Genomic DNA, 23,160 nt, shown 5'->3' with positions numbered 1-23,160 from the left:
AATAACATCTATGTATATATGCATCACTTTATCACTGTATCACTGTCATCCAAATTTATTCGAGCTGGCACCAGTTACATCTCTATTCATTCTAGCTCTGAGATTTTAGCAGCCTCTCTTTACTCAGAATTTTCAGGGGCTCATATGGGAGGCTCTTTCAGGATAAGGGGAATGAGACCTATCATTGTTACTGTGTTTGGCATATGGAATACACCACGGAGAGCTTTCCAGGCTCTGTTGTGTGGACAGGATGCTCGGTATCTTGCAAGGTTCTCTGAGAGGGAGAACTATGCTATAAGAGGACTTCTGTGAAATAACTTCTACAAGCATTGTTTTATAGTCTCTGGATCTTGGCTGTTGCTGGAATTATATGGTTCCAGGGGCTGTCTGTTGGTGTCGCTACCAAGCGACTAGAAAATGGAGGGTCTGTGTGGAGTAGGCCCAGTCCCGATCTGAGCAGGCTTGGAGATGTCAGCCCTGGGTCCCTTACACCTGGGTTTCTCTGTCAGTTCCTCCGAATATGTGGAGAGTGGCCGGAGTGTGACTGTGGCTGCGTCCCGGAGATCTTCGGTGGGTGGGGCTCTCCTCCCGATGGGGAGGGAAACTCAACCAGCCCTGCTCCAAGGGGCCCCCATGAATAAAGCCAGGTGGCGGGGCAAAAGATTCATATATGTATATATGAGTTATTATAATTAGATTATATGTTATGATAGTGTTAGCTTTTATGGTTTTGAGTCTAGATTTGGATCCTAAGAGCATAAGTGTAACTTTTTGTAGATATATAAGAAAAATATTTCTAAAAGCCTTTGTTTGAGGTTTAAAATTATGTGGTGATTTAAGTAGTAAAAATGAGATTGCTGTCTGATTTTATCTGGTACAATGATACAGAGACTGTGCCCCTTGCTTTTGCAACTGTCTGCAAGACACAGGTAGGCTGAAGAGGATGGCATGGCAGAGCAACCAGACTTCAGGGAGTGATTTCATCCTCCTGGATCTGTTTCACGGCACCCCGGTTCCCCAGGTCCTCGTGGCACGCACCTTGGTGGACCTTCTGGTCGCCCTGCTTGGCAACTCCACAATCCTCCTCCTCATCTGGGCTGACCCTCTTCTCCACAACCCCATGTACTTCCTGCTCAGCCAGCTCTCCCTCATGGATCTCTTGTATATCTGCACTTTTGTCTCCAAGATGGTCCTGGTCTTTCTCTCAGGGGATCGCCGCATCTCCTTCATAGGGTGCAGCTTTCAGATGTTCCTCTTCACCACGCTGGCTGGATCAGAGTGTCTTTTGCTGGCTGTGATGGCGTATGATCGGTACATGGCCATCTGCCAGCTACTGCGCTATCCCATCCTCATGCGCCCCAGGGTCTGCGTGTTGCTGGTACTTGTGACCTGGCTGGGGGCCCTGCTCAATGCTATGATCCATGTGATCTACACTCTGACTCTGCCCTACTGTGGCTCCCGGGAAATCCATCATTTCTTTTGTGAGATCCCAGCTCTCCTGAAAGTGGTCTGTGTGGACACCTCCCAGTACGAAAAGGGTGTTTTTGTGAGTGGGGTGATTTTTCTCCTCCCTCCCATCTCAGCTATTCTGGGCTTCTATGGCAGCATACTGTCCACTGTACTGGGCATGGGGTCAAGGCAGGGACTCAGGAAAGCCTTGACTACGTGCTCTTCTCACGTGATTGTGGTGTCCCTCTTCTATGGTGCTGCCATCATCAAGTACATTGTGCCAAAGTCCTACCACACCCCTGAGCAGGAGGAATTGGTCTCTATCTTTTACACCATTATAACGCCCATGCTCAACCCTCTCATCTACAGCCTGCGGAATAAGGATGTTGCTAGAGCCTTCTGGAAAGTTCTTGGAAAATGAGGACTCCGGAGTGTTTCAGTTTATAATATCAACCAAGGGAACTGTTCCTTTGTTTTCTAATGAAATTTAACGTGTATATATCCTGACATAGTCATGTATTTCAGATACCAGATATATTCAGAAATATAATAACTATGTTCACAAATCTCTTAGCAATCGCTGCTTATTTTTAGTACACAATATTAGTCCTGTAACCTTTGTGACTATTGGTAGTAAATGGTAAATTGACTAATTTCTTACCTATGTCTTTATTGTTGCAAATATCATCTTTAAGTCTTAAGAATATTTAGATCTTCAGAAGGAAGATATTCTTGTGTGTATTCACAATTGCCCTAGTGCAATTATTGTTCTTTTGGAATTTAGATGTGTTCTGAGTGACTCTTTTAAATTAAGTTTAAGGAAAGTTTATTAAGTTTAATAAAAATCATTTTTATTAACTAGATTTAATGTAATAAATTTCATCTGTATTAGTACATGTCATACTTGTTGATATTGAGGAATAATTGATAGTAATCACCTTCTGAAATTAATAATAGAATGTACCCTTTTCTCCTCACTCCCCAATTCTCAATTTCTCTCTCTGCCTACAAATACAACTACCTTTCATTTTCAGTGTCTTTTAATTTTGTTTCCTTTGTTAGTTAATTTGTTTTTTATATTTCATATAAGTAAATCTAGATGTATATTTATGTTTTCTTAGTTAAGCTTGAATTAGACTTGTGTGTATTTTTGGTAATAGGGATTATCAGAGATACGATTTTACACTCTGATGATTAGTGATGTTTAGTGATGTTACGTATGTATATGCACAATCAAACAAATATTTTGTGCCTGTTTGAGAAATTTTTTAGGCCATTTTCCTATTTTACATTTGCAATATGTTTTGATAGCTAGCTACCATGAGTATCCTGTCCACTTGGGAGAGCCTTACAAATTTCCCATGGTGTATTCATATGCCAAAACCAGTAACAATGCTGGGTCTCATTGCCCTGATGTGAAAGTGCCTCCAATGCGGCATTGTTCGGAAGGAGAAGTAGACAGAGTCTTCTGAAATCTCAGAGCTAGGATGAATGGAGACGTTAGTGATACTACTCAAGAAATTCGAAGATCAATGGGATAATGATGATGATGATGATAATGTAGATGAAGTTTTGTATTTATTTATGAAAATTATGTGATTTTCAAGGCTTACCATTGTTTTCATTAGGTCACCTGCTCTTTTATCAGTTTGAACTAAAGTAAATATCACTAAACTAAAAATTTCATACATTTTTGGTTTTCTTTTTGCTGAGAGTCACTTCCATGATTTGAATGTTTAAACATAGGTCAAGTAGCTGACAACCCATGTCTGCTTCTGGGATTTGTGGTTTAAGTCTTATATTCTAAGCTTTCTTACAATTTGAGTACATATATGTATATATATACACATATGTCTATATATATATACATATATATATGTTTAGGTGATAGATCCTGGTTTTATTCCAAATTTTCTTTTTTAAAAAATTGAATCACTGAGTATATTTTTGGGCATGGCTTGTGCTCCCACGAGGTTGTATGTCAGCTGGTCATATTATACTGTTCAGTTTGGCCTCTTTTGCCACTGAACTCTCCTTCACTGGCTCCTTGTCTCGTTCCAACAACTGTGTTTCCTAATGTGCATGGATAGGTGGGCTGCCTTTTAAGTTCCACCGATTATCTTGTTCCCCCCTTCCTTTTAATCCATGTGTCCACACACCTGAAAGGGTCCTGTAGGCAGCTATAGATGAATCTTCTCTGCCTGTCTGTGCAAACACTTCATGTCTCTTCATTTACAAATGTGCCATTTTGTCTTTCCAGTGGTTTCTGACTGGCCTTTATTTGTGTGCAGTTGTTTTCTGTCTTTGAAAAAATAAATTCTGTGTTAATTTATTTTTTCTCTGGCTCCATTCTTTAACAGAATGTTAGCTTTATTTTGTGAGTGTGGGCTACATCTACCCGGTGGTGCTCAGTGTTTCCTCCTGACAGGGATTGAATCTGAGTCAGTAGCATCCAAGGCAAGGACCTTACCCACTGTGCTATGTCTCCAGCTCTGACTTTCTTTAGTTCCATATTTTTGAAACTTGCACATTTAAAAAAATTTATTTATTTTTTATTTATTTTATATGATCACTATGTGGAAAGTTACAAAGCTTTCAGGCTTATGTCTCAGTTATACAATGCTCGAAGACCTATCCCTTCACCAGTGCACATATTCCACCACCAAGATCCACAGTAAACCTCTACCCCACCCACCATCTCACCTGTGTAGCTGATAAATTTCACTTCACTTTCTCTTTACTTAGATTGCATTCAATATTTCAACAACAAACTTAGTATTATTGTTTGGAGTCCCTCCCCCCCAAAGTCAGACCTGCTGGAAAAGAAGCATTTGATAATTTGTTTTTCATTTCTGAGAAAAAGAGATATGAGGTCGTGTGGCCACACTAGCGGCCGACTTGCACATATTTTATGTGTAAGGTTTTCCTTTGTGGTTGACATGTGGTTCATGTATAACATTTAGTATGTACAACAGTTGCTTTTATTGAGAGCTTTAAAATTAGAGTTCATTAAAAAAATTCGTATTACTGAAAACATCTATTTTGGTAGATATAGAAAAGGTAACCCTTTGTATACATTTTAATTGCATTTTTTTCTTAATTAATCCATACAGTTTCAGATTATATCTGTGTGATGCTTTTCAGACTTTATGCTTTATTTATAAGAGATAGATTCCCTGCCATTCCTATATAATTCTATCTCTGTGGATTTAAATTTTTCTTTTCAAGATTACTTTTTAAAATTAAAAACATTTTTTTAACTTCATAAAAAATAGTTCAGAATTACTTTTTGTATCTGTTATCATCAGCATTGAGTAATCCTTTTAATATTTCTTGGAATATCTGTGTCTTAGTTATGGAGTTGTAGGTTTTGCTTGTATGGTACACACTTCCAGTTTTGAGTTGTAATCTTGTAAGTATTCCAGTATGGGTGTTCTTAACTAAAGTGGTTTGGCACCACTTTGAACATATCATGGGGCTCCCTTTTGGTCTCCAGGATTGCTCATAAGAATCCTTGATTTGGGGAGAAGCCCTTTAGGTTGGCACATGCGGTCTCCGGTAAACACCTTCCCCATGGAGCGGGCCTTTGTGGAGAGGAAGCTGAGTTCTGTCAGTGGTCCCCTCTCCCCACTGGGGGCCAGGAGAGGATCTAGCATGTATGCAGACCGCCAGGGTCCTGGTCCCTGGTTCAGGTGAAAGGTTGTTCCTTTCAAGCCCAGCACCTGCCATCTCCCAGCACCAGCGTTTTCAGTTCCAGCTTCTCCCAACTTAGCCTCCTGCCTGTCAGTTCAGCTCCTGTATTTCGAGGTTTAGAACTACCGTTTCCTCTGGGGGCTCTTGTGCTCCCTCCCTGAAAAGAAACACAGCTCTTTTATTTTTTTTTGTCTCGAGGAAGGTCTTGTGTTTTTCCTGAAACCGTTCTCTGTATGCATAAGGGCAAGTGGATGGCTTTACCTGGTCAGAATTCCCCCTTCTCCGTGGTGGGCACACGAGCAGTCACTCCCTTGTGTTTCCACGTGGGAGTGGAAATAAGTGATTTTCAATTGCAGAATTGTTCTGGAATGGCTTATTCTCCCGACAGCTACCTATTAATGCCTGTTTGGGGATTGGCAGTGGGTTACACTTGGTGACAGATCACTACGCATTCCCGATGGTAGCTGGTGCCTGTCCTTCTGAGCTAAGCTCTAGTCATTTCTTTGTCCAGCAGAACAGTGAGATAATTGGTGCACATCACCTGGAGGACCTGAGCTCTGATTGGGAACAGCCCCTCTGAGGATGGAGAGGGAGCAGCAAATAGTCCTTCAACTGTTGAAACAATGATCCAAAGTATTTAACCTCTTAGCCTTGGTGCCTGTGGGCTTCTGCTGTTGGAGGAACATGACCCGCACCTGCCCCAGTTCATAGGCTGCATGGGTTTTGTTCACATGGGTAAGTGGCAGCATTTCCTCAGGAATAGGCTGGAAAAGTTCATTAGGATGCTTCATGATTGGTACTCGAATCTTTTGTTTATAATGGACAACCTCTAATAGCATCTCTTTATAGCTGTACATACACTTATAACATATAATTTACTTTCTTATTCTGATTATGGACATATTCTGTTGAGACCAGTAATCCAGTTCATCTAACAGCTCATCTAATATCAATGAAAATTGGTATTCATTGCCAATTTCGATAAGAAGGCAGCTGCTAATGTTGGATTGATGTCATACTTTAACTTCATTTTAGAAAGCTACAGTTCCCTTGAAATTTCCAGGGTAGACACCTGAAGTCACTTTTATGCAAGAAACATATGATAGGTGGTCAAATATTTAAGAATCTATCTACCACATCAGGATTTATCTGGAAAAATATTTTTAAAAACTGATGTGAATGGGGATGTTTCAAATCTCTAATGAAATCATCATACTAGTATGTGAATATTGAACTCACTATAATTATATAAAAATTTTGACAGGAAATTATTTTTCCAAATTAATGTTTATCCACTAGCAATTAATATATTGGGTGATGTTATATTAGTTACAACTGATTTAAATGACCTTTTATGATTAAAGTTATTTTTCTGGGGCTGGAGCGAAAGGATAGCTGATAGGGCACTTCCTTTGCTCACGGCCGACCTGGGTTCGAAACCCAGCATCCCATATGTTCCCTGAGCACTGTCAGGTGTAATTCCTGAGTGCATGAGCCAGGAGTGACACCTGTGCATCCCCAGGAGTGACCCAAAAAGCAAAAAAAAAATAATTTTTTTATTCTGAGATACACATCTAGTCTTAGAGCACATTTAAAAAAAATTTTATTGAATCACTGTGAGATAGTTACAAGTTTTCATGTTTCGGTTACAATCTCACAATGATCAAACACCCTTCCCTCCACCAGTGCACATTACCCACCACCAGTATCCTGGGTATACCATCCCTTTCCCACCCTCTCTCTGCCTCTCTGGCAGACAATATTCCCCATATTCTCTCTCTACTTTTGGGCATTATGGCTTGCAACACAGACACTGAGGGGTCATCATGTTTGGTCCATTGTCTACGTTTGGCATGCATCTCCCATCCCAACTGGTTCCTCCAGCCATCATTTTCTTAGTGACCCCTTTCTATTCCATCTGGTTTCTCCCTCAGCTCATGAGTTGGTCTTCCAGATAAGTGGCAATCCCCCTGGCCCTTGTATCAACTGTCCTTGGGTGACAACCTCATGTGATGCTACGCTACACTCCACAAATGAGAGCAGTCCCTCTATGTCTGTCCCTCTCTTTCTGACTAATTTCACTTAGCATGATACTCTCCACGTTTATCCATTTATAAGCAAATTTTATAACTTCATCTCTCCTAACAGCTGCATAGTATTCCATTGTGTAGATGTACCAAAGTTTCTTTAACCAGTCATCTGTTTTAGGGCACTCGGGTTGTTTCCAGATTTTGGCTAGTGTGAGCCGTACTGCAATAAATATATAGGTACAGATGTCATTTCTACTGTGTTTAGAGCACAATGTTATGTTCACCTTGGAATGTAATGGTTGAGCAAACCAGGTTAATATTCAATCAGGTGGGCTAGAGAAGAACCTGAGAGACACCTTCATATATGTGACATATTTGTTATTGAAAATGCTTATATTTCACAAATTCAATATGCTATTTATGTACTGTGATGCTCACCCTACATTATTAAGTTTTGGATTTTTAAGTGTATGTTTGTGGATTCCCCCATATGTTACCCTCCATTCCGGAGTTGAGGTCCATTTCTTCCCTGATATTTCAGACTCTGAGGCTTTAGGGAAAGTGCAGCCAGTGCCTCTCGTGTCCTGTGTCTGAGAGGGCTGTGGTTCAGGGTGCTGATTCAGCAGAGTGTCCTCCAGATGATGCTATCCCAACTGACCAGACCTGTATTAGTTTAAACGTCTGCTTTATTAGGTCAGTAGCACGAATTCCAAGACTCCATTTAAATTGTCAGTAATTTATTTTTCTTTTTGGGTCATACCTGCCGATGCACAGAGGTCACTCCTGGCTCTGCAGTCTGAAATTACTCCAGCTGGTGCTCAGGGGACCATATGGGATGGTGGGAATCGAACCTGGGTCAGCCGTGTGCAAGCCAAACGCCCTACCCAATATGCTATTGCTCCAGTCCCCCATCAGTAAAATTCTTGAATATTGCTTATTAAGAATAATCCAAGAGAAAGACAAAAATCTGTATGAAAACAACAACTATCATTGTTTGCTCTTGAGATTTGATGCTCACTTCATCCTGAGACAGTGCTCAGACCCTGTCATCTGAGAAATAGGTTCAGTTGGGCAGAGACCCAGGCCAGGACAGAGGAAAGGAGGACACCTGTGTCTTTTCCCCAGCATTCTTGCTGCAGGACTAGCCGTGTGGGACAGGGATTCCTGTTGGGTAGAGCACCAGGGTGGTTTCCATGAACACCCGTGTCTGTCCTCATGCCTGCTGCCTCTCTCTCACACCCTCTTCCTCAGAGTGTAGCCATGTGATATGTGTGAATAGCTGGTCATACAGCCTCTCCTCCCAGGAGGTTTTTAATATATTCAAGCACAGAAATACACACTAAGCTTCAAATGTTAGCACTGACTTTTTTTCCCCCTACACTCAGCAATGTTCAGGACTTACTCCTGGCTTCGTTCTCCAGGATCTCTTCTGGTCAGACTTTGGGGACCATACGGGGTACTGGGGATTGAACCTGAGTTGGCTGCGTGCAAGGCAAGCACCCTACCCTATGTACTATCTCACCAGCCCTTTTTTTCATTCTTATGAAATTTCTCTTAAGAGGAATTTCTTTGTTTTGAAGTCCAAGTTATAATAAAAATGAGAAGTTATTCTGGATTTCCAAAATTGTTCTATGTATTTCTGGAGCGATAGCACAGCAGGTTGGGCATTTGCCTTGCATGCAGCCGACCCGGGTTTGAATCTTACATCCCTCTCGGAGAGCCCGGAAAGCTACTGAGAATATCCCTTTAACACGGCAGAGCCTGGCAAGCTACCCTTGACATATTCGATATGCCAAAAACGGTAATAAATCTCACAATGAAAATGTTACCGGTGCCAGCTCGGACAAATCGATGAACAATGGGATGACAATGACAGTCTACAATGCTGCAGTTTCATATATTTATTTATGAAAAGGATGATCATGATGTAGATAAAATTAACGAATTCAGTTCATAAGTACTTATTAGGTTAATTTAAATTTTTTCTTCACGTTTCCTGTCAGTAATTCTTGTGATTTTAGCCAATCTGGTGCTATTTTGGCCTTACTCCTAGGTCACTTTAGGTGACTTAGGGATCACTTTTGGTGGTACTGGGGATAGAATTCAGAACTGGGGTAGGGGTCAGAGATGTAGTACATCGGGTAAGGTGCTTTGATTGACCCAGGTTCATTTTTTGGAACACCATAAGGTACTTGGAGCATTGCCAGGACTGGTTCCTGAGTGCAGAGCCAGGCATAACCCCTGATCATTGCATTGTATTTTGTATTTGGCCAAAATACAAAAGATACAGAAGAACTAAAACAATCGGGAATCACCTATATGCAAAGCAAGTGCCTTAGCCTCTGTACTATCTCCTCAGCCCCTTGAGTCAATTTAAAAGTATTTTAAAGGACTGAAGCCAAGGTACAGCAGTTAGGGCATTTCACCTAGGTTTTAATCCCAGAATCCAATATGGTCCCCTGAGCACTTGCAGGAATCTTTTCTGAGTGCAGACCCAGGGTAACACTTGAGTAATGCTAGGTGTGACCCCAACATCCATAACAAAAACAACTATGTATATGTATGTAGATATATATATATACACTTAAATATGTATCACTTTATCACTGTATCACTTTCATCCCAATTTTCTCGAGTGGGCACCAGTAACGTCTCCATTCATTCTAGCCCTGAGATTTTGGCAGCCTCTCTTGACTCATTCTTTCCAGCAGTGCCACATTGGAAGCTCTTTCAGGGTAAGGGGAATGAGACCCATCATTCTAACTGTGTTTGGCATATCGAATACACCACGGAGAGCTTGCCAGGCTCTCTCGTGCGGGCAGGATGCTCTCGGTAGCTTGCAAGGTTCTCTGAGAGGGAGAACTATGCTAAAAGAGGACTTCTATGAAACAACTTCTTTGAGCATTGTTTTATTTTCTCTGGGTCTTTGCTGTTGCTGGAATTACATGGCTCCGGGGCCAGTTTGTTGGTTTGGCTACCAAGCGACTGGAAAATGGAGGGTCTGTGTGGAGTAGGCCCAGTTCCGATCTGAGCAGGCTTGGAGATGTCAGCCCTGGGTCCCGTACACGTGGGTTTCTCTGTCAGTTCCTCCGAATATGTGGAGAGAGGCCTTTAGTATGGCTGTGGCTGAGTCCCGGAGGTCTTTGGCATGTGGGGTTCTCCTCCGGGTGGGGAGGGAAACTCAACCAGCTCTGCTCCAAGGGGCCCCCATGAATAAAGCCAGGTGGCGGGGCAAAAGATTCATATATGTATATATGAGTTATTGTAATTAGATTATAAGTTATGATAGTGTTAGCTTTTATGGTTTTGAGTCTAGATTTGGATCCTAGGAGCATAAGTGTAACATTTTATAGATATATAAGAAAAATATTTCTAAAAACCTTTATTTGAGGTTTAAAAGTATGTGGTGATTTAAGTAATAAAAATGAGATTGCTTTCTGATTTTATCTGGTAAAATGATACAGAGACTGTGCCCTTTGCTTTTGCAACTGTCTGCAAGACACAGGTAGGCTGAAGAGGATGGCATGGCAGAGCAACCAGACTTCAGGGAGTGATTTCATCCTCCTGGATCTGTTTCACGGCACCCCAGTTCCCCGGGTCCTCGTGGCACTCACCTTGGTGGACCTTCTGATCGCCCTGCTTGGCAACTCCACAATCCTCCTCCTCATCTGGGCTGACCCTCTTCTCCACAACCCCATGTACTTCCTGCTCAGCCAGCTCTCCCTCATGGATCTCTTGTATATCTGCACTTTTGTCCCCAAGATGGTCCTGGTCTTTCTCTCTGGGGATCGCCGCATCTCCTTCATAGGGTGCAGTTTTCAGATGTTCCTGTTCACCACGCTGGTTGGATCAGAGTGCCTTTTGCTGGCTGTGATGGCGTATGATCGGTACATGGCCATCTGCCAGCCACTTCGCTATCCCATCCTCATGCGCCCCAGGGTCTGCGTGTTGTTGGTACTTGTGACCTGGCTGGGGGCCCTGCTCAATGGCTTGTTCCATGTGATCTACACTCTGACACTGCCCTACTGTGGCTCCCGGGAAATCCATCATTTCTTTTGTGAGATCCCAGCTCTCCTGAAAGTGGTCTGTGTGGACACCTCCCAGTATGAAAAGGGTGTTTTTGTGAGTGGGGTGATTTTTCTCCTCCCTCCCATCTCAGCTATTCTGGGTTCCTATAGCAGCATACTGTCCACTGTACTGGGCATGGGGTCAAGGCAGGGACTCAGGAAAGCCTTGACTACGTGCTCTTCTCACGTGATTGTGGTGTCCCTCTTCTATGGTGCTGCCATCATCAAGTACATTGTGCCAAAGTCCTACCACACCCCTGAGCAGGAGGAATTGGTCTCTATCTTTTACACCATTATAACGCCCATGCTCAATCCTCTCATCTACAGCCTTCGGAACAAGGATGTTGCTAAAGCCTTCTGGAAAGTTCTTGGAAAATGAGGACTCTGGAGTGTTTCCGTTTATAATATCAACCAAGGGAACTGTCCTTTGTTTTCTAATGAAATTTTACTTGTATATATCTTGACATAGTCATGTATTTCAGATACCAGATATTTTCAGAAATATAATAAGTATGTTCACAAATCTCTTAGCAATCGATACTTATTTTAGAACACAATATTAATCCTGTAACCTTTGTGACTAATGGTAGTAAATGGTAAATTGACTAATTTCTTACATATGCCTTTATTGTTGCAACTGTCATCTTTAAGTTTTAAGAATATTTAGATCTTCAGAAGGAAGATGTTCTTGTGTGTATTCACAATTGCCCTAGTGGAATTATTTTTCTTTTGGAATTCAGATGTGTTCTGAGTGACTCTTTTTAATTAAGTTTAAGGAAAGTTTATTAAGTTTAATAAAAAATCATTTTTATTATCTAGATTTAAAGTAATAAATTTCATCTGTATTAGTACAGTGTCATACTTGTTGATATTGAGGAATAATTGATAGTAATCGCCTTCTGAAATTAATAATAGAATGTACCCTTTTCACCCCACTCCCCAATTCTCAATTTCTCTATCTGCCTACAACTACAACTACCTTTCATTTTCAGTGTTTTTGAATTTTGTATCCTTTGTTAGTTAATCTGTTTTCTATATTTCATATAAGTAAATCTAGATGTATGTTTATGTTTTCTTAGTCAAGCTTGAATTATACTTGTGTGTATTTTTGGTAATAGGGATTATCAGAGATATGATTTTACACTCTGATGATTAGTGATGTTTAGTGATGTTACGTGTGTCTATACACAATCACACATATATTTTGTGCCTGTTTGAGGAATATTTTAGGCCATTTCCCTATTTTACGTTTGTAATATGTTTTGATACGTTTTGTAGAGAGTCTCTTGCCTGAGTGCCTGGCTGTCTATCGAGGGCTCCTCGGAGGTTTGGGCTCCAAATTCCTTCCACACCCCGAGCAGTGCTCACGCGGCCAAAGAACTTGGAGCCTAGCAACAGCCATGCACACATGGCCCCTCTCCACATGTTCAGATGAGCCTCATGCATGAAGGTACCGGCAGAGGAACACAGGTGTGTTGGACCCCGGGCTGAGACCTCCAAGCCTTCTCATATTTGGACTGGGTCTCTTCTGCCCAGATTTCCCACTTTCCAGTAGCTAGGTGGTCACACCCAGGGATTGCCCCCGGCACTGTGTAATTCCACCAATGGCCCACACCCAGAGACTTAAAACCAAGCTCCTGGAAGCAGCCGTTGGACATCTTGTAGCCTAGTTCTCTCTCTGGGAGAACCTGTCTAGCTACCATGAGTATCCAGCCCACTTGAGAGAGCATCACAAACTTCTCATGGTGTATTCATATGCCAAAACCAGTAACAATGCTGGGTCTCTTTGCCCTGACCTGAAAGAGCCACCAATGCAGCATTGTTCAGAAGTAGAAGTAGACAGAGGCTTCTGAAATCTCAGAGCTAGGATGAATGGAGACCTTAGTGAGACTTCTCAAGAAATTCGAAGACCAACGAGATGATGATGATGATGATGATGATGATGATGGTGAAGATGAAGTTTTGTATATATTCATGAAAACTATGTGATTTTCAAGCCTTACAGTTGATTTCATTAGGTCATCTGCTCTTTTATAAGTTTGAACTAAAGTAAATATCACTAAAGTAAAAATTTCATATATTTTGTTTTCTTTTTGCTGAGAGTCACTTCCATGATTTGAATGTTGAAACATAGGTCAAGTAGCTGACAACTGATGTCTGCTTCTGGGATTTGTGGTTTAAGTCTTATATTCTAAGCTTTCTTACAATTTGAGTACATATATGTGTATATATACATGTGTGTATACATATATATACATGTGTGTATACATATATATACATGTGTGTATATATATACATATATATATGTTTAGGGTGATAGATCCTGGTTTTATTCCATATATCCTTTTTCTAAAAACTGAATCACTGAGTATATTTTTGGGCATGGCTTGTGCTCCCACGAAGGGTGCATGTCAGCTGGTTACATTATACTGTTCAGTTTGGCCTCTTTTGCCACTGATCTCTCCTTCCCTGGCTCCTTGTCTCGTTCCAACAACTGTGCTTCCAAATGCGCATGGATAGGTGGGCTGCTTTTTCAGTTCCACCGATTATCTTGTTTCCCCCTTCCTTTTAATCCATGTGTCCACACACCTGAAAGGGTCCTGTAGGCAGCTATAGATGAATCTTCTCTGCCTTTCTGTGCAACTATTTCATGTCTCTTCATTTACAAATGTACCATTTTGACTTTCCAGTGGTTTCTGACTGGCCTTTATTTGTGTGCAGTTGTTTTCTGTCTTTGAAAAAATAAATTCTGTGTTAATTTATTTTTTCTCCTGCTCCATTATTTAACAGAATGTTAGCTTTATTTTGTGAGTGTGGGCTACATCTACCCGGTGGTCCTCAGTGGTTCCTCCTGCCAGGGATTGAATCTGAGTCAGCAGCATCCAAGGCAAGCACCTTACCCACTGTGCTATGTCTCCGGCTCTGACTTTCTTTAGCTTCATATTTTTGAAACTTGCACATTTAAAAATATTTTTTATTTATTTATTATTTATTTTATTGAATCACCATGTGGAAAGGTACAAAGTTTTCAGGCTTATGTCTCAGTTATACAATGCTCGAACCCATCCCTTCACCAGTGCACATATTCCACCACCAAGAACCACAGTAAACCTCTCCCCCACCTCCCATCCCACTGTGTAGCTGATAAATTTCACTTCACTTTCTCTTTACTTTGATTGCATTCAATATTTCAACAAAAAACTCAGTATTATTGTTTGGAGCCCCTCCCCACCAAAGTCAGACCTGCTGGAAAAAGAAGCATTTGATAATTTGTTTTCCATTGCTGAGAAAGAAGAGATATGAGGTCATGTGGCCACACTATTAGCTGACTTGCACATATTTTATGTGTAAGGTTTTCCTTTGTGGTTGACATGTGGTTCATGTATAACATTCAGTATGTACAACAGTTGCTTTTATTGAGAGATTTAAACTTTGAGTTCATTCAAAATATTCGTATTACTGAAATCCTCTATTTCGGTAGATCTAGAAAATGTAACCCTTTGTATACATTTTAATTGTATATATATATATATTTTTAATACACTTTATTTATTTATTTTTTTGCTTTTTGGGTCACACCCGGCGATGCACTCAGCAATTACTCCTGGCGGTGCTCAGGGGACCATATTGGAAGCTGGGATTCGAACCTGGTTGGCCGCGTGCAAGGCAAACGCCCTACCTACTGTGCTATTGCTCCAGCCCCGATTGTATTTATCTTAATTAATCCATGCGGTTTCAGATTATATCTGTGTGATGCTTTTCAGACTTTATGCTTCATTTATAAGAGATAGATTCCCTGCCTTTCCTATACAATTCTATGTCTGGGGATTTTAATTTTTGTTTTCAGGGTTACTTTTTGTATCTGTTATTATCAGTGTTGAGTAATCCCTTTAATATTTCTTGGAATATCTGTGTCTTAGTTATGGAGTTGTAGGTTTTGCCTGTATGGTACACACTTCCAGTTTTGAGTTGTAATCTTGCTAAGTATGCCAGTATGGGTGTTCTCAACTAAAGTGGTTTGGCACCACTTTGAACATATCATGGGGCTCCCTTTTGGTCTCAGGATTGCTCATAAGAAATCCTTGATTTGGGGAGCAGCCCTTTATGTTCGCACATGCGAATTCCAGTAAACACCATCCCCATGGAGCAGGCTTTGTGGAGAGGAAGCTAAGTTCTCTCAGTGGTCCCCTCTCCCCACTGGGAGCCAGGAGAGGATCTTGCATGTGTGCAGACCACCAGGGGTCCTAGTCCCTTGTTCCAGTGAAAGGTTGTTCCCTTCAAGCCCAGCACCTGCCATCTCCCAGAACCAGCGTTTTCAGTTCCAGCTTCTCCCAACTTAGCCTCCTGCCTGTCAGTTCAGCTCCTGTATTTCGAGGTTTAGAACCACCTTTTCCTCTGGGGGCTCCTGTGCTCCCTCCCTGTAAAGATACTTTTCCTCTGGGGGCGCCTGTGCTCCCTCCCTGAAAAGAAACCCAGCTCTGTTATTGCCTTTTTTTTGTCTCGGGGAAGGTTTTGTGTTTTTCCTGAAACTGTTCTCTGTATGAATAAGGGCAAGTGGATGGTTTTCTCTGGTCAGAATTCCCCCTTCTCCCTGGTGGGCACATGAGCAGTCATTCCCTTGTGTTTCCACGTGGGAGTGCAAATTAGTGATTTTCAATTGCAGAATTGCTCTGGAATGGCTTATTCTCCTGACAGCTACCTACTAATGCCTGTTTGGGGATTGGCAGTGGGTCACACTTGGTGACAGATCACTATGCATTCCCGATGGTAGCTGGTGCCTGTCCTCCCGAGCTAAGCTCTAGTTATTTCTTTGTCCAGCAGAACAGTGAGATAATTGGTGCACATCACCTGGGGGACCTGAGCTCTGATTGGGAACAGCCCCTCTGAGGATGCAGAGGGAGCAGCAAATAGTCCTTGGAAGGTTGAAGCAATGATCCAAATTATTTAACCTCTTAGCCTTGGTGCCTGTGGGCTTCTGCTGTTGGAGGAACATGACCCCCACCTGCCCCAGTTCATAGGCTGCATGGGTTTTGTTCACATGGGTAAGTGGCAGCATTTCCTCAGGAATAGGCTGGAAAAGTTCGTTAGGATGCTTCATGATTGGTACGTGAACCTTTTGTTTATAATGGAGAAACTTTAAGGCCATCTGTTTATAATGTGCATACATTTATAACATATAACTTATGTTCTTATTCTGATTATAGACATATTCTGTTGAGACCAGTAATCTGATTCATCTAACAGCTCATCTAATATCAATTAAAATTGGTATTCATTGCCATTTTAGATAAGAAGGCAGCTGCTAATGTTGGATTGATGACATACTTTAACTTCATTTTAGAAAGCTACAGTTCCCTAGAAATTTCTAAGGTAGACATCTAACTTCACTTTTATGCAGAAACATATGTTAAGTGGTCAAATATGAAAGAATCTATCTACAATATACAGAATTTTTTCTGGAAAACTTTTTTGAAAACTGAAATGAATGGGGATGTTTCAAATCTCTAATGAAATCATCATACTAGTATGTGAATATTGAATTCACTATAATTATATATAAAATTTGACAGGAAATTAAATTTTCCAAATTAATGTTTATGCACTAGCAATTAATATATTCGGTGATGTTTTCTGAGTTAGGACTGATTTAAAAGACCTTTAATGATTACAATTATTTTTCTGGGGCTGGAGCGATAGTAGAGTGGGTAGGGTGCTATCTCTGTGCGCAGCCGACTTCGGCTTGATTCCCAGCACCGTCATTTGTAATTCCTGAGTGCAGGAGCCAGGAGTGACCCCTGTGCATCACCAGGTGTGATCCAAAAAGCAAAAAAAATATTTTTACATTCTGAGATACACATCTTGTTTCAGAGCACAATATCTTGTTTTTAAAAATATTTTATTAAATCACCGTGAGATAGTTACAAGCTTTCATGTTTGGGTTACAATCTCACAATGATCAAACACCCATCCCTACACCAGTGCCCATTCCCCACCACCAGTATCCTGTGTTTGCACAGCCTTTCCCACCCTCTCTCTGGCTCTATGGCAGACAATATTCCCAGATTTATCTCTCTCTACTTTTGGGCATTATGGCTTGCAACACAGACAGTGAGAGGTCATCATGTTTGGTCCATTATCTACTTTTGGCGTGCATCTCCCATCCCAACTAGTCCCTCCAGCCATCATTTTCTTAGTGATTCCTTTTCTATTCCAGCTGCCTTCTCCCCTGTGCTCATGAAGCAGTCTTCCATCTATTGGGCAATCCCCTTGGCTCTTGTATCAACCGTCCTTGGGTGTCAGCCTCATGTGATGCTACACTCCACTCCGTAATGAGAGCAGTCCCTCTATGTCTGTCCCTCTCTTTCTGACTCATTTCACTTAGCATGATACTCTCCATTCTTATCCATTTATAAGCAAGTTTTATGACTTCGTCTCTCCTAACAGCTGCATAGTATTCCTTTCTATATATGTAACAAAGTTTCTTTAACCAGTCATCTCTTTTAGGGCACTTGGGTTGTTTCCAGATTTTGGCTATTGTGAACAGTGCTGCAATGAATATATAGGTAAAGATGTCATTTCTACTGTGTTTAGAGCACAATGTTATGTTCGCCTTGGAATTTAATCGTTGAGCAAACCAGGTGAATACTCTATCAGGTGGGCTAGGGAAGACCCTGAGAGACACCTTCATATATGTGACATATTTGTTATTGAAAATACTTATGTTTCACAAATTCAATATGCTATTTATGTACTATGATACTCACCATACCTGATTCACTTTTGGAATTTTAAGTGTATGTTTGTGGATCCCCCACATGTCACTCTTCATTCAGGAGTTGAGCTCCATTTCTTCCCTGATATTTCAGACTCTGAGGCTTTAGGGTAAGTGCAGCCGGTACCTCTCGTGTCCTGTGTCTGAGAGGGCTGTGGTTCAGGGTGCTGATTCAGCAGAGTGTCCTCCAGATGATACTATCCCAACAGACCAGACCTGTATTAGTTTAAATGTCTGCTTTATTAAGTCAGTAGCACAAATTCCAAGATTCCATTTAAATTGTTAGTCAATTTTTTTTGTTCATTTTGGGTCAAACCTGGCAATGCACAGAGTTTACAGTTGGCTCTGAACTCAGAAATTTCCCCAGGTGGTGCTCAGGGGACCATATGTGATGCTGTGAATCAGACCTGGGTCGGCTGTGTGCAAGCCAAACGCCCTACCCAATATGCTATTGCTCCAGCCCCCCATCAGTAAAGTTTTTGAATACTGCTTATTAAGCATAATCCAAGAGAAAGACAGAAATCTGTATGAAGACCACAACTATCATTGTTTGCTGTTGACATTTGATGCTCACTTCATACTGAGATAGTGCCAAGACCCTGTCATCTGAGAAATAGGTTCAGTTGGGCAGAGACCCAGGCCAGGACAGAGGAAAGGAGGACACCTGTGTCTGTTCCCCAGCATTCTTGCTGCAGGATTAGCCATTTGGGACAGGGATTCCTGTTGGGTAGAGCACCAGGGTGGTTTCCATGAACACCCGTGTCTGTCCTCATGCCTGCTGCCTCTCTCTCACACCCTCTTCCTCAGAGTGTAGCCATGTGAACTGTGTGAATAGCTGGTCGTACAGCCTCTCCTCCCAGGAGGTTTTTAATATATTAAAGCACAGAAATACACACTAAGCTTCAAATGTTAGCACTGACTTTTTTCCCCTACACTCAGCAATGTTCAGGACTTACTACTGGCTTGGTTGCCCAGGATCTCTTCTGGTGAGACTTTGGGGACCATACGGGGTACTGGGGATTGAACCTGAGTTGGCTGCATGCAAGGCAAGCGCCCTACCCTATGTATTATCTCTCCAGTCCTCTTTTTCATTCTTATGAAATTTCTCTTAAGAGGAATTTCTTTTTTATGAAGTCCAAGTTATAATAAAAATGAGAAGTTATTCTGGATTTCCATAATTATTCCATACATTTCTGGAGTGATAGCACAGCTTGTAGGGCACTTTCCTTTCACGCAGCCAACCCGGGGTACCTCCATCCCTCTGGAGAGCCCGACAAGCTACTGAGAGTATCCTGCCCGCAGGATAGAGTCTGACAAACTATCCATGGTGTATTTGATATGCCAAAACAGTAATAAGTCTCACAATGGAAATGTTACTTGTGCCAGCTTGAGCAAATCAATGAACAATGGTATGACAATGACAGTGCTACAGTGCTACAGTTCCATATATTTTTTTTATGAAAAGGATGATCATAATGTAGATAAAATTAATGAACTATGTTCATGAGTTCATGTCAGGTTTGTTTAACTGTTTTCTTCACATTTCCTGTCAGTAATTCTTGTGTTTTTTGGCCACATCTGGTGCAATTTAGGGCTTACTCCTAGGTCACTTTTGTTGACCTAGGGATTGCTTTTGATGGTGCTGGGGATAGAACTCAAAACTGGTGTAGGGGTTAGAAAGGTAATACATCGAGAAAGGTGCTTTGATTGACCCAGGTTTGTTCTTTGGAAACCCATAATGTAATTGGAGCATTGTCAGGACTGGTTCCTGAGTGCAGAGCCAGGCATTAACCCTTGAGCATTGCATTGTATTATGTATTTGGCCAGGTGTGGCCAAAATACAAAAGACCTAAAACAATTGGGAATCACCTATATGCAAAGCAAGTGCCTTAGCCTCTGTACTATCTCCTCAGCCCCTTAAGTCAATTTAAAACTATTTTAAAGGACTGGAGCCAAGGTACAGTAGGTAGGGCATTTCACTTAGGTTTGATTCCCAGCATCCAGTATGGTCCCCTGAGCAATTGTAGAAGTAATGTCTGAGTGCAGAGCAAGGGTAACCCTTGAGTACTGCTAGGTGTGACCCCAACAGCGATACCAAAACAACAACTATGTATATATGCATCACTTTATCGCTGTATCACTGTCATCCCAATTTATTTGAGCTGGCACCAGTTACATCTCCATTCATTCTAGCCCTGAGATTTTAGCAGCCTCTCTTTACTCATTCTTTCCAGGGGCTCACATTGGAGGCTCTTTCAGGATAAAGGGAATGAGACCTATCATTGTTACTGTGTTTGGTATATGGAATACACCACGGAGAGCTTGCCAGGCTCTCTCGTGCAGGCAGGATGCTCGGTACCTTGCAAGGTTCTCTGAGAGGGAGAACTATGCTATAAGAGGACTTCTGTGAAATAATTTCTGGGAGCATTGTTTTATAGTCTCTGGATCTTGGCTGTTGCTGGAATTACATGGCTCCAGGGGCTGTTTGTTGGTGTGGCTACCAAGCGACTAGAAAATGAGGGTCTGTGTGGAGTAGGCCCAGTCCCGATCTGAGCAGGCTTGGAGATGTCAGCCCTGAGTCCTGTACACCTGGGTTTCTCTGTCAGTTCCTCCGAACATGTGGAGAGAGGCCTTGAGTGTGGCTGTGGCTGAGTCCCAGAGGTCTTCGGCGGGTGGGGCTCTCCTCCTGGTGGGGGGAGAAACTCAACCTCCCTGCTCCAAGGGGCCCCCATAAAGAAAGCCAGATGCCAGGGCAAAATATTCATATATGAATATATGAGTTATTGTAATTAGATTATATGTTACGATAGTGTTAGCATTTATGGTTTTGAGTCTAGATTTGGATCCTATGAGCAAAAGTGTGACTTTTTGTAGATATATAAGAAAAATATTTCTAAAAATCTTTATTTGAGGTTTAAAAGTATGTGGTATTATAAGTAGAAAAATGAGATTGCTTTCTGATTTTATCTGGTAAAATGATACAGAGACTGTGCCCCTTGCTTTTGCAACTGTCTGCAAGACACAGGTAGGCTGAAGAGGATGGCATGGCAGAGCAACCAGACTTCAGGGAGTGATTTCATCCTCCTGGATCTGTTTCACGGCACCCCAGTTCCCTGGGTCCTCGTGGCACTCACCTTGGTGGACCTTCTGGTCGCCCTGCTTGGCAACTCCACAATCCTTCTCCTCATCTGGGCTGACCCTCTTCTCCACAACCCCATGTACTTCCTGCTCAGCCAGCTCTCCCTCATGGATCTCTTGTATATCTGCACTTTTGTCCCCAAGATGGTCCTGGTCTTTCTCTCAGGGGATCGCCGCATCTCCTTCATAGGGTGCAGCTTTCAGATGTTCCTCTTCACCACGCTGGGAGGATCAGAATACCTGTTGCTGGCTGTGATGGCGTATGACCGATATGTTGCCATCTGCCAGCCACTGCGCTATCCCATCCTCATGCGCCCCAGGGTATGCGTGGTGCTGGTACTTGTGACCTGGCTGGGGGCCCTGCTCAATGCTATGATCCATGTGATCTACACTATGACTCTGCCTTACTGTGGCTCCCAGGAAATCCATCATTTCTTTTGTGAGATCCCAGCTCTCCTGAAAGTGGTCTGTGTGGACACCTCCCAGTATGAAAAGGGTGTTTTTGTGAGTGGGGTGATTTTTCTCCTCCCTCCCATCTCAGCTATTCTGGGCTCCTATGGCAGCATACTGTCCACTGTACTGGGCATGGGGTCAAGGCAGGGACTCAGGAAAGCCTTGACTACGTGCTCTTCTCACGTGATTGTGGTGTCCCTCTTCTATGGTGCTGCCATCATCAAGTACATTGTGCCAAAGTCCTACCACACCCCTGAGCAGGAGGAATTGGTCTCTATCTTTTACACCATTATAACGCCCATGCTCAATCCTCTCATCTACAGCCTGCGGAATAAGGATGTTGCTAGAGCCTTCTGGAAAGTTCTTGGAAAATGAGGACTTTGGAGTGTTTCCATTTATAATATCAACCAAGGGAACTGTCCTTTGTTTTCTAATGAAATACATAGTCATGTATTTTAGATATCAGATATTTTCAGAAATATAATAAGTATGTTCACAAATCTCATAAAAATCGATGCTTATTTTTAGAGCACAATATTAATCCTGTAACCTTTGTGACTAATGGTAGTAAATGGTAAATTGTCTAATTTCTTACATATTCCTTTATTGTTGCGACTGTCATCTTTAAGTCTTAAGAATATTTCGATCTTCAGAAGGAAGATCTTCTAATGTGTATTCCCAATTGCCCTAGTGCAATTATTGTTCTTTTGGAGTTTAGATGTGTTCTGAGTGACTCTTTTAAATTAAGTATAAGGAAAGTTTATTAAGTTTAATAAAACTCATTTTCATCATCTAGTTTTTAAAGTAATAAATTTCATCTGTATTAGTACAATGTCATACTTGTTGATATTGAGGAATAATTGATAGTAATCCCCTCCTAAAATTAATATTAGAATGTACCCTTTTAACCCCACTCCCCAATTCTCAATTTCTCTCTCTGCCTACAACTACAACTACCTTTCATTTTCAGTGTCTTTGAATTTTGTTTCCTTTGTTAATCTGTTTTCTATATTTCATGTAATCTAAATCTAGACGTATATTTGTGTTTTATTAGTCAAGCGTGAATTATACTTGTGTGAATTTTTAGTAATAGTGATTAACAGAGGTATAATTTTACACTCTGATTATTAGTGATATTTAGTGATGTTGAGTATTTATATACACAATCACACATATATTTTGTGCCTGTCTGAGAAATTTTTTAGGCCATTTCCCTATTTTACGTTTGCAATATCTTTTGCTAAGTTTTGTATAGGGTCTCTTGCCTGAGTGCCTGGCTGTCATCCGAAGGCCCCTCTGATGGGTTGGGCCCCAAATTCCCTCCACACCCTGAGCAGTGCTTACACAGCCGAAGACCTTGGAACCTAACCACAGCCAGGCACCCAAGGCCCCTCTCCACATGTTCGGACGAGCCTCATGCATGAAGTTTCCGCCAGAGGAACACAGGTGTTTGGGAATCCGGGCTGAGACTCCCAAGCCTACTCAGATTGTGACTGGGTCTCTTCTGCCCAGATTTCCCACTTTCCAGTAGCTAGGTGGTCACACCCAGGGACTGCCC

General features: G+C 41.8%; 3 protein-coding genes across 3 annotated transcripts; all 3 read left to right on the top strand.

Annotated features, from left to right (window-relative positions):
- The first annotated feature begins 943 nt into the window (after nt 1-943).
- Nucleotides 944-1,870, top strand: LOC129401859 (olfactory receptor 2M2-like). The gene has a single exon (XM_055124771.1). The coding sequence runs from the start codon at nt 944-946 to the stop codon at nt 1,868-1,870; it is 927 nt and encodes a 308-aa protein (XP_054980746.1).
- Nucleotides 1,871-10,691: 8,821 nt separating this feature from the next.
- Nucleotides 10,692-11,618, top strand: LOC129402475 (olfactory receptor 2M2-like). Its single transcript, XM_055129188.1, has one exon. The coding sequence runs from the start codon at nt 10,692-10,694 to the stop codon at nt 11,616-11,618; it is 927 nt and encodes a 308-aa protein (XP_054985163.1).
- Nucleotides 11,619-21,050: 9,432 nt separating this feature from the next.
- On the top strand, nt 21,051-21,977 carry LOC129402480 (olfactory receptor 2T27-like). The gene has a single exon (XM_055129207.1). It carries the CDS (start codon nt 21,051-21,053, stop codon nt 21,975-21,977), a length of 927 nt encoding a protein of 308 aa, XP_054985182.1.
- Nucleotides 21,978-23,160: the final 1,183 nt, after the last annotated feature.

The sequence above is a fragment of the Sorex araneus genome, chromosome 2, assembly GCF_027595985.1.
Source record: "Sorex araneus isolate mSorAra2 chromosome 2, mSorAra2.pri, whole genome shotgun sequence".
Lineage (NCBI taxonomy): Eukaryota > Metazoa > Chordata > Mammalia > Eulipotyphla > Soricidae > Sorex > Sorex araneus.
Note: the sequence above shows the minus strand (reverse complement) of the source record. Positions and strands in the feature narration are given on the sequence as shown.

Excerpts from the sequence above, each read along its gene's own strand:
- LOC129401859 (XM_055124771.1), top strand. The coding sequence starts at position 944 with ATGGCATGGCAGAGCAACCAGACTTCAGGGAGTGATTTCATCCTCCTG.
- LOC129402475 (XM_055129188.1), top strand. The coding sequence starts at position 10,692 with ATGGCATGGCAGAGCAACCAGACTTCAGGGAGTGATTTCATCCTCCTG.
- LOC129402480 (XM_055129207.1), top strand. The coding sequence starts at position 21,051 with ATGGCATGGCAGAGCAACCAGACTTCAGGGAGTGATTTCATCCTCCTG.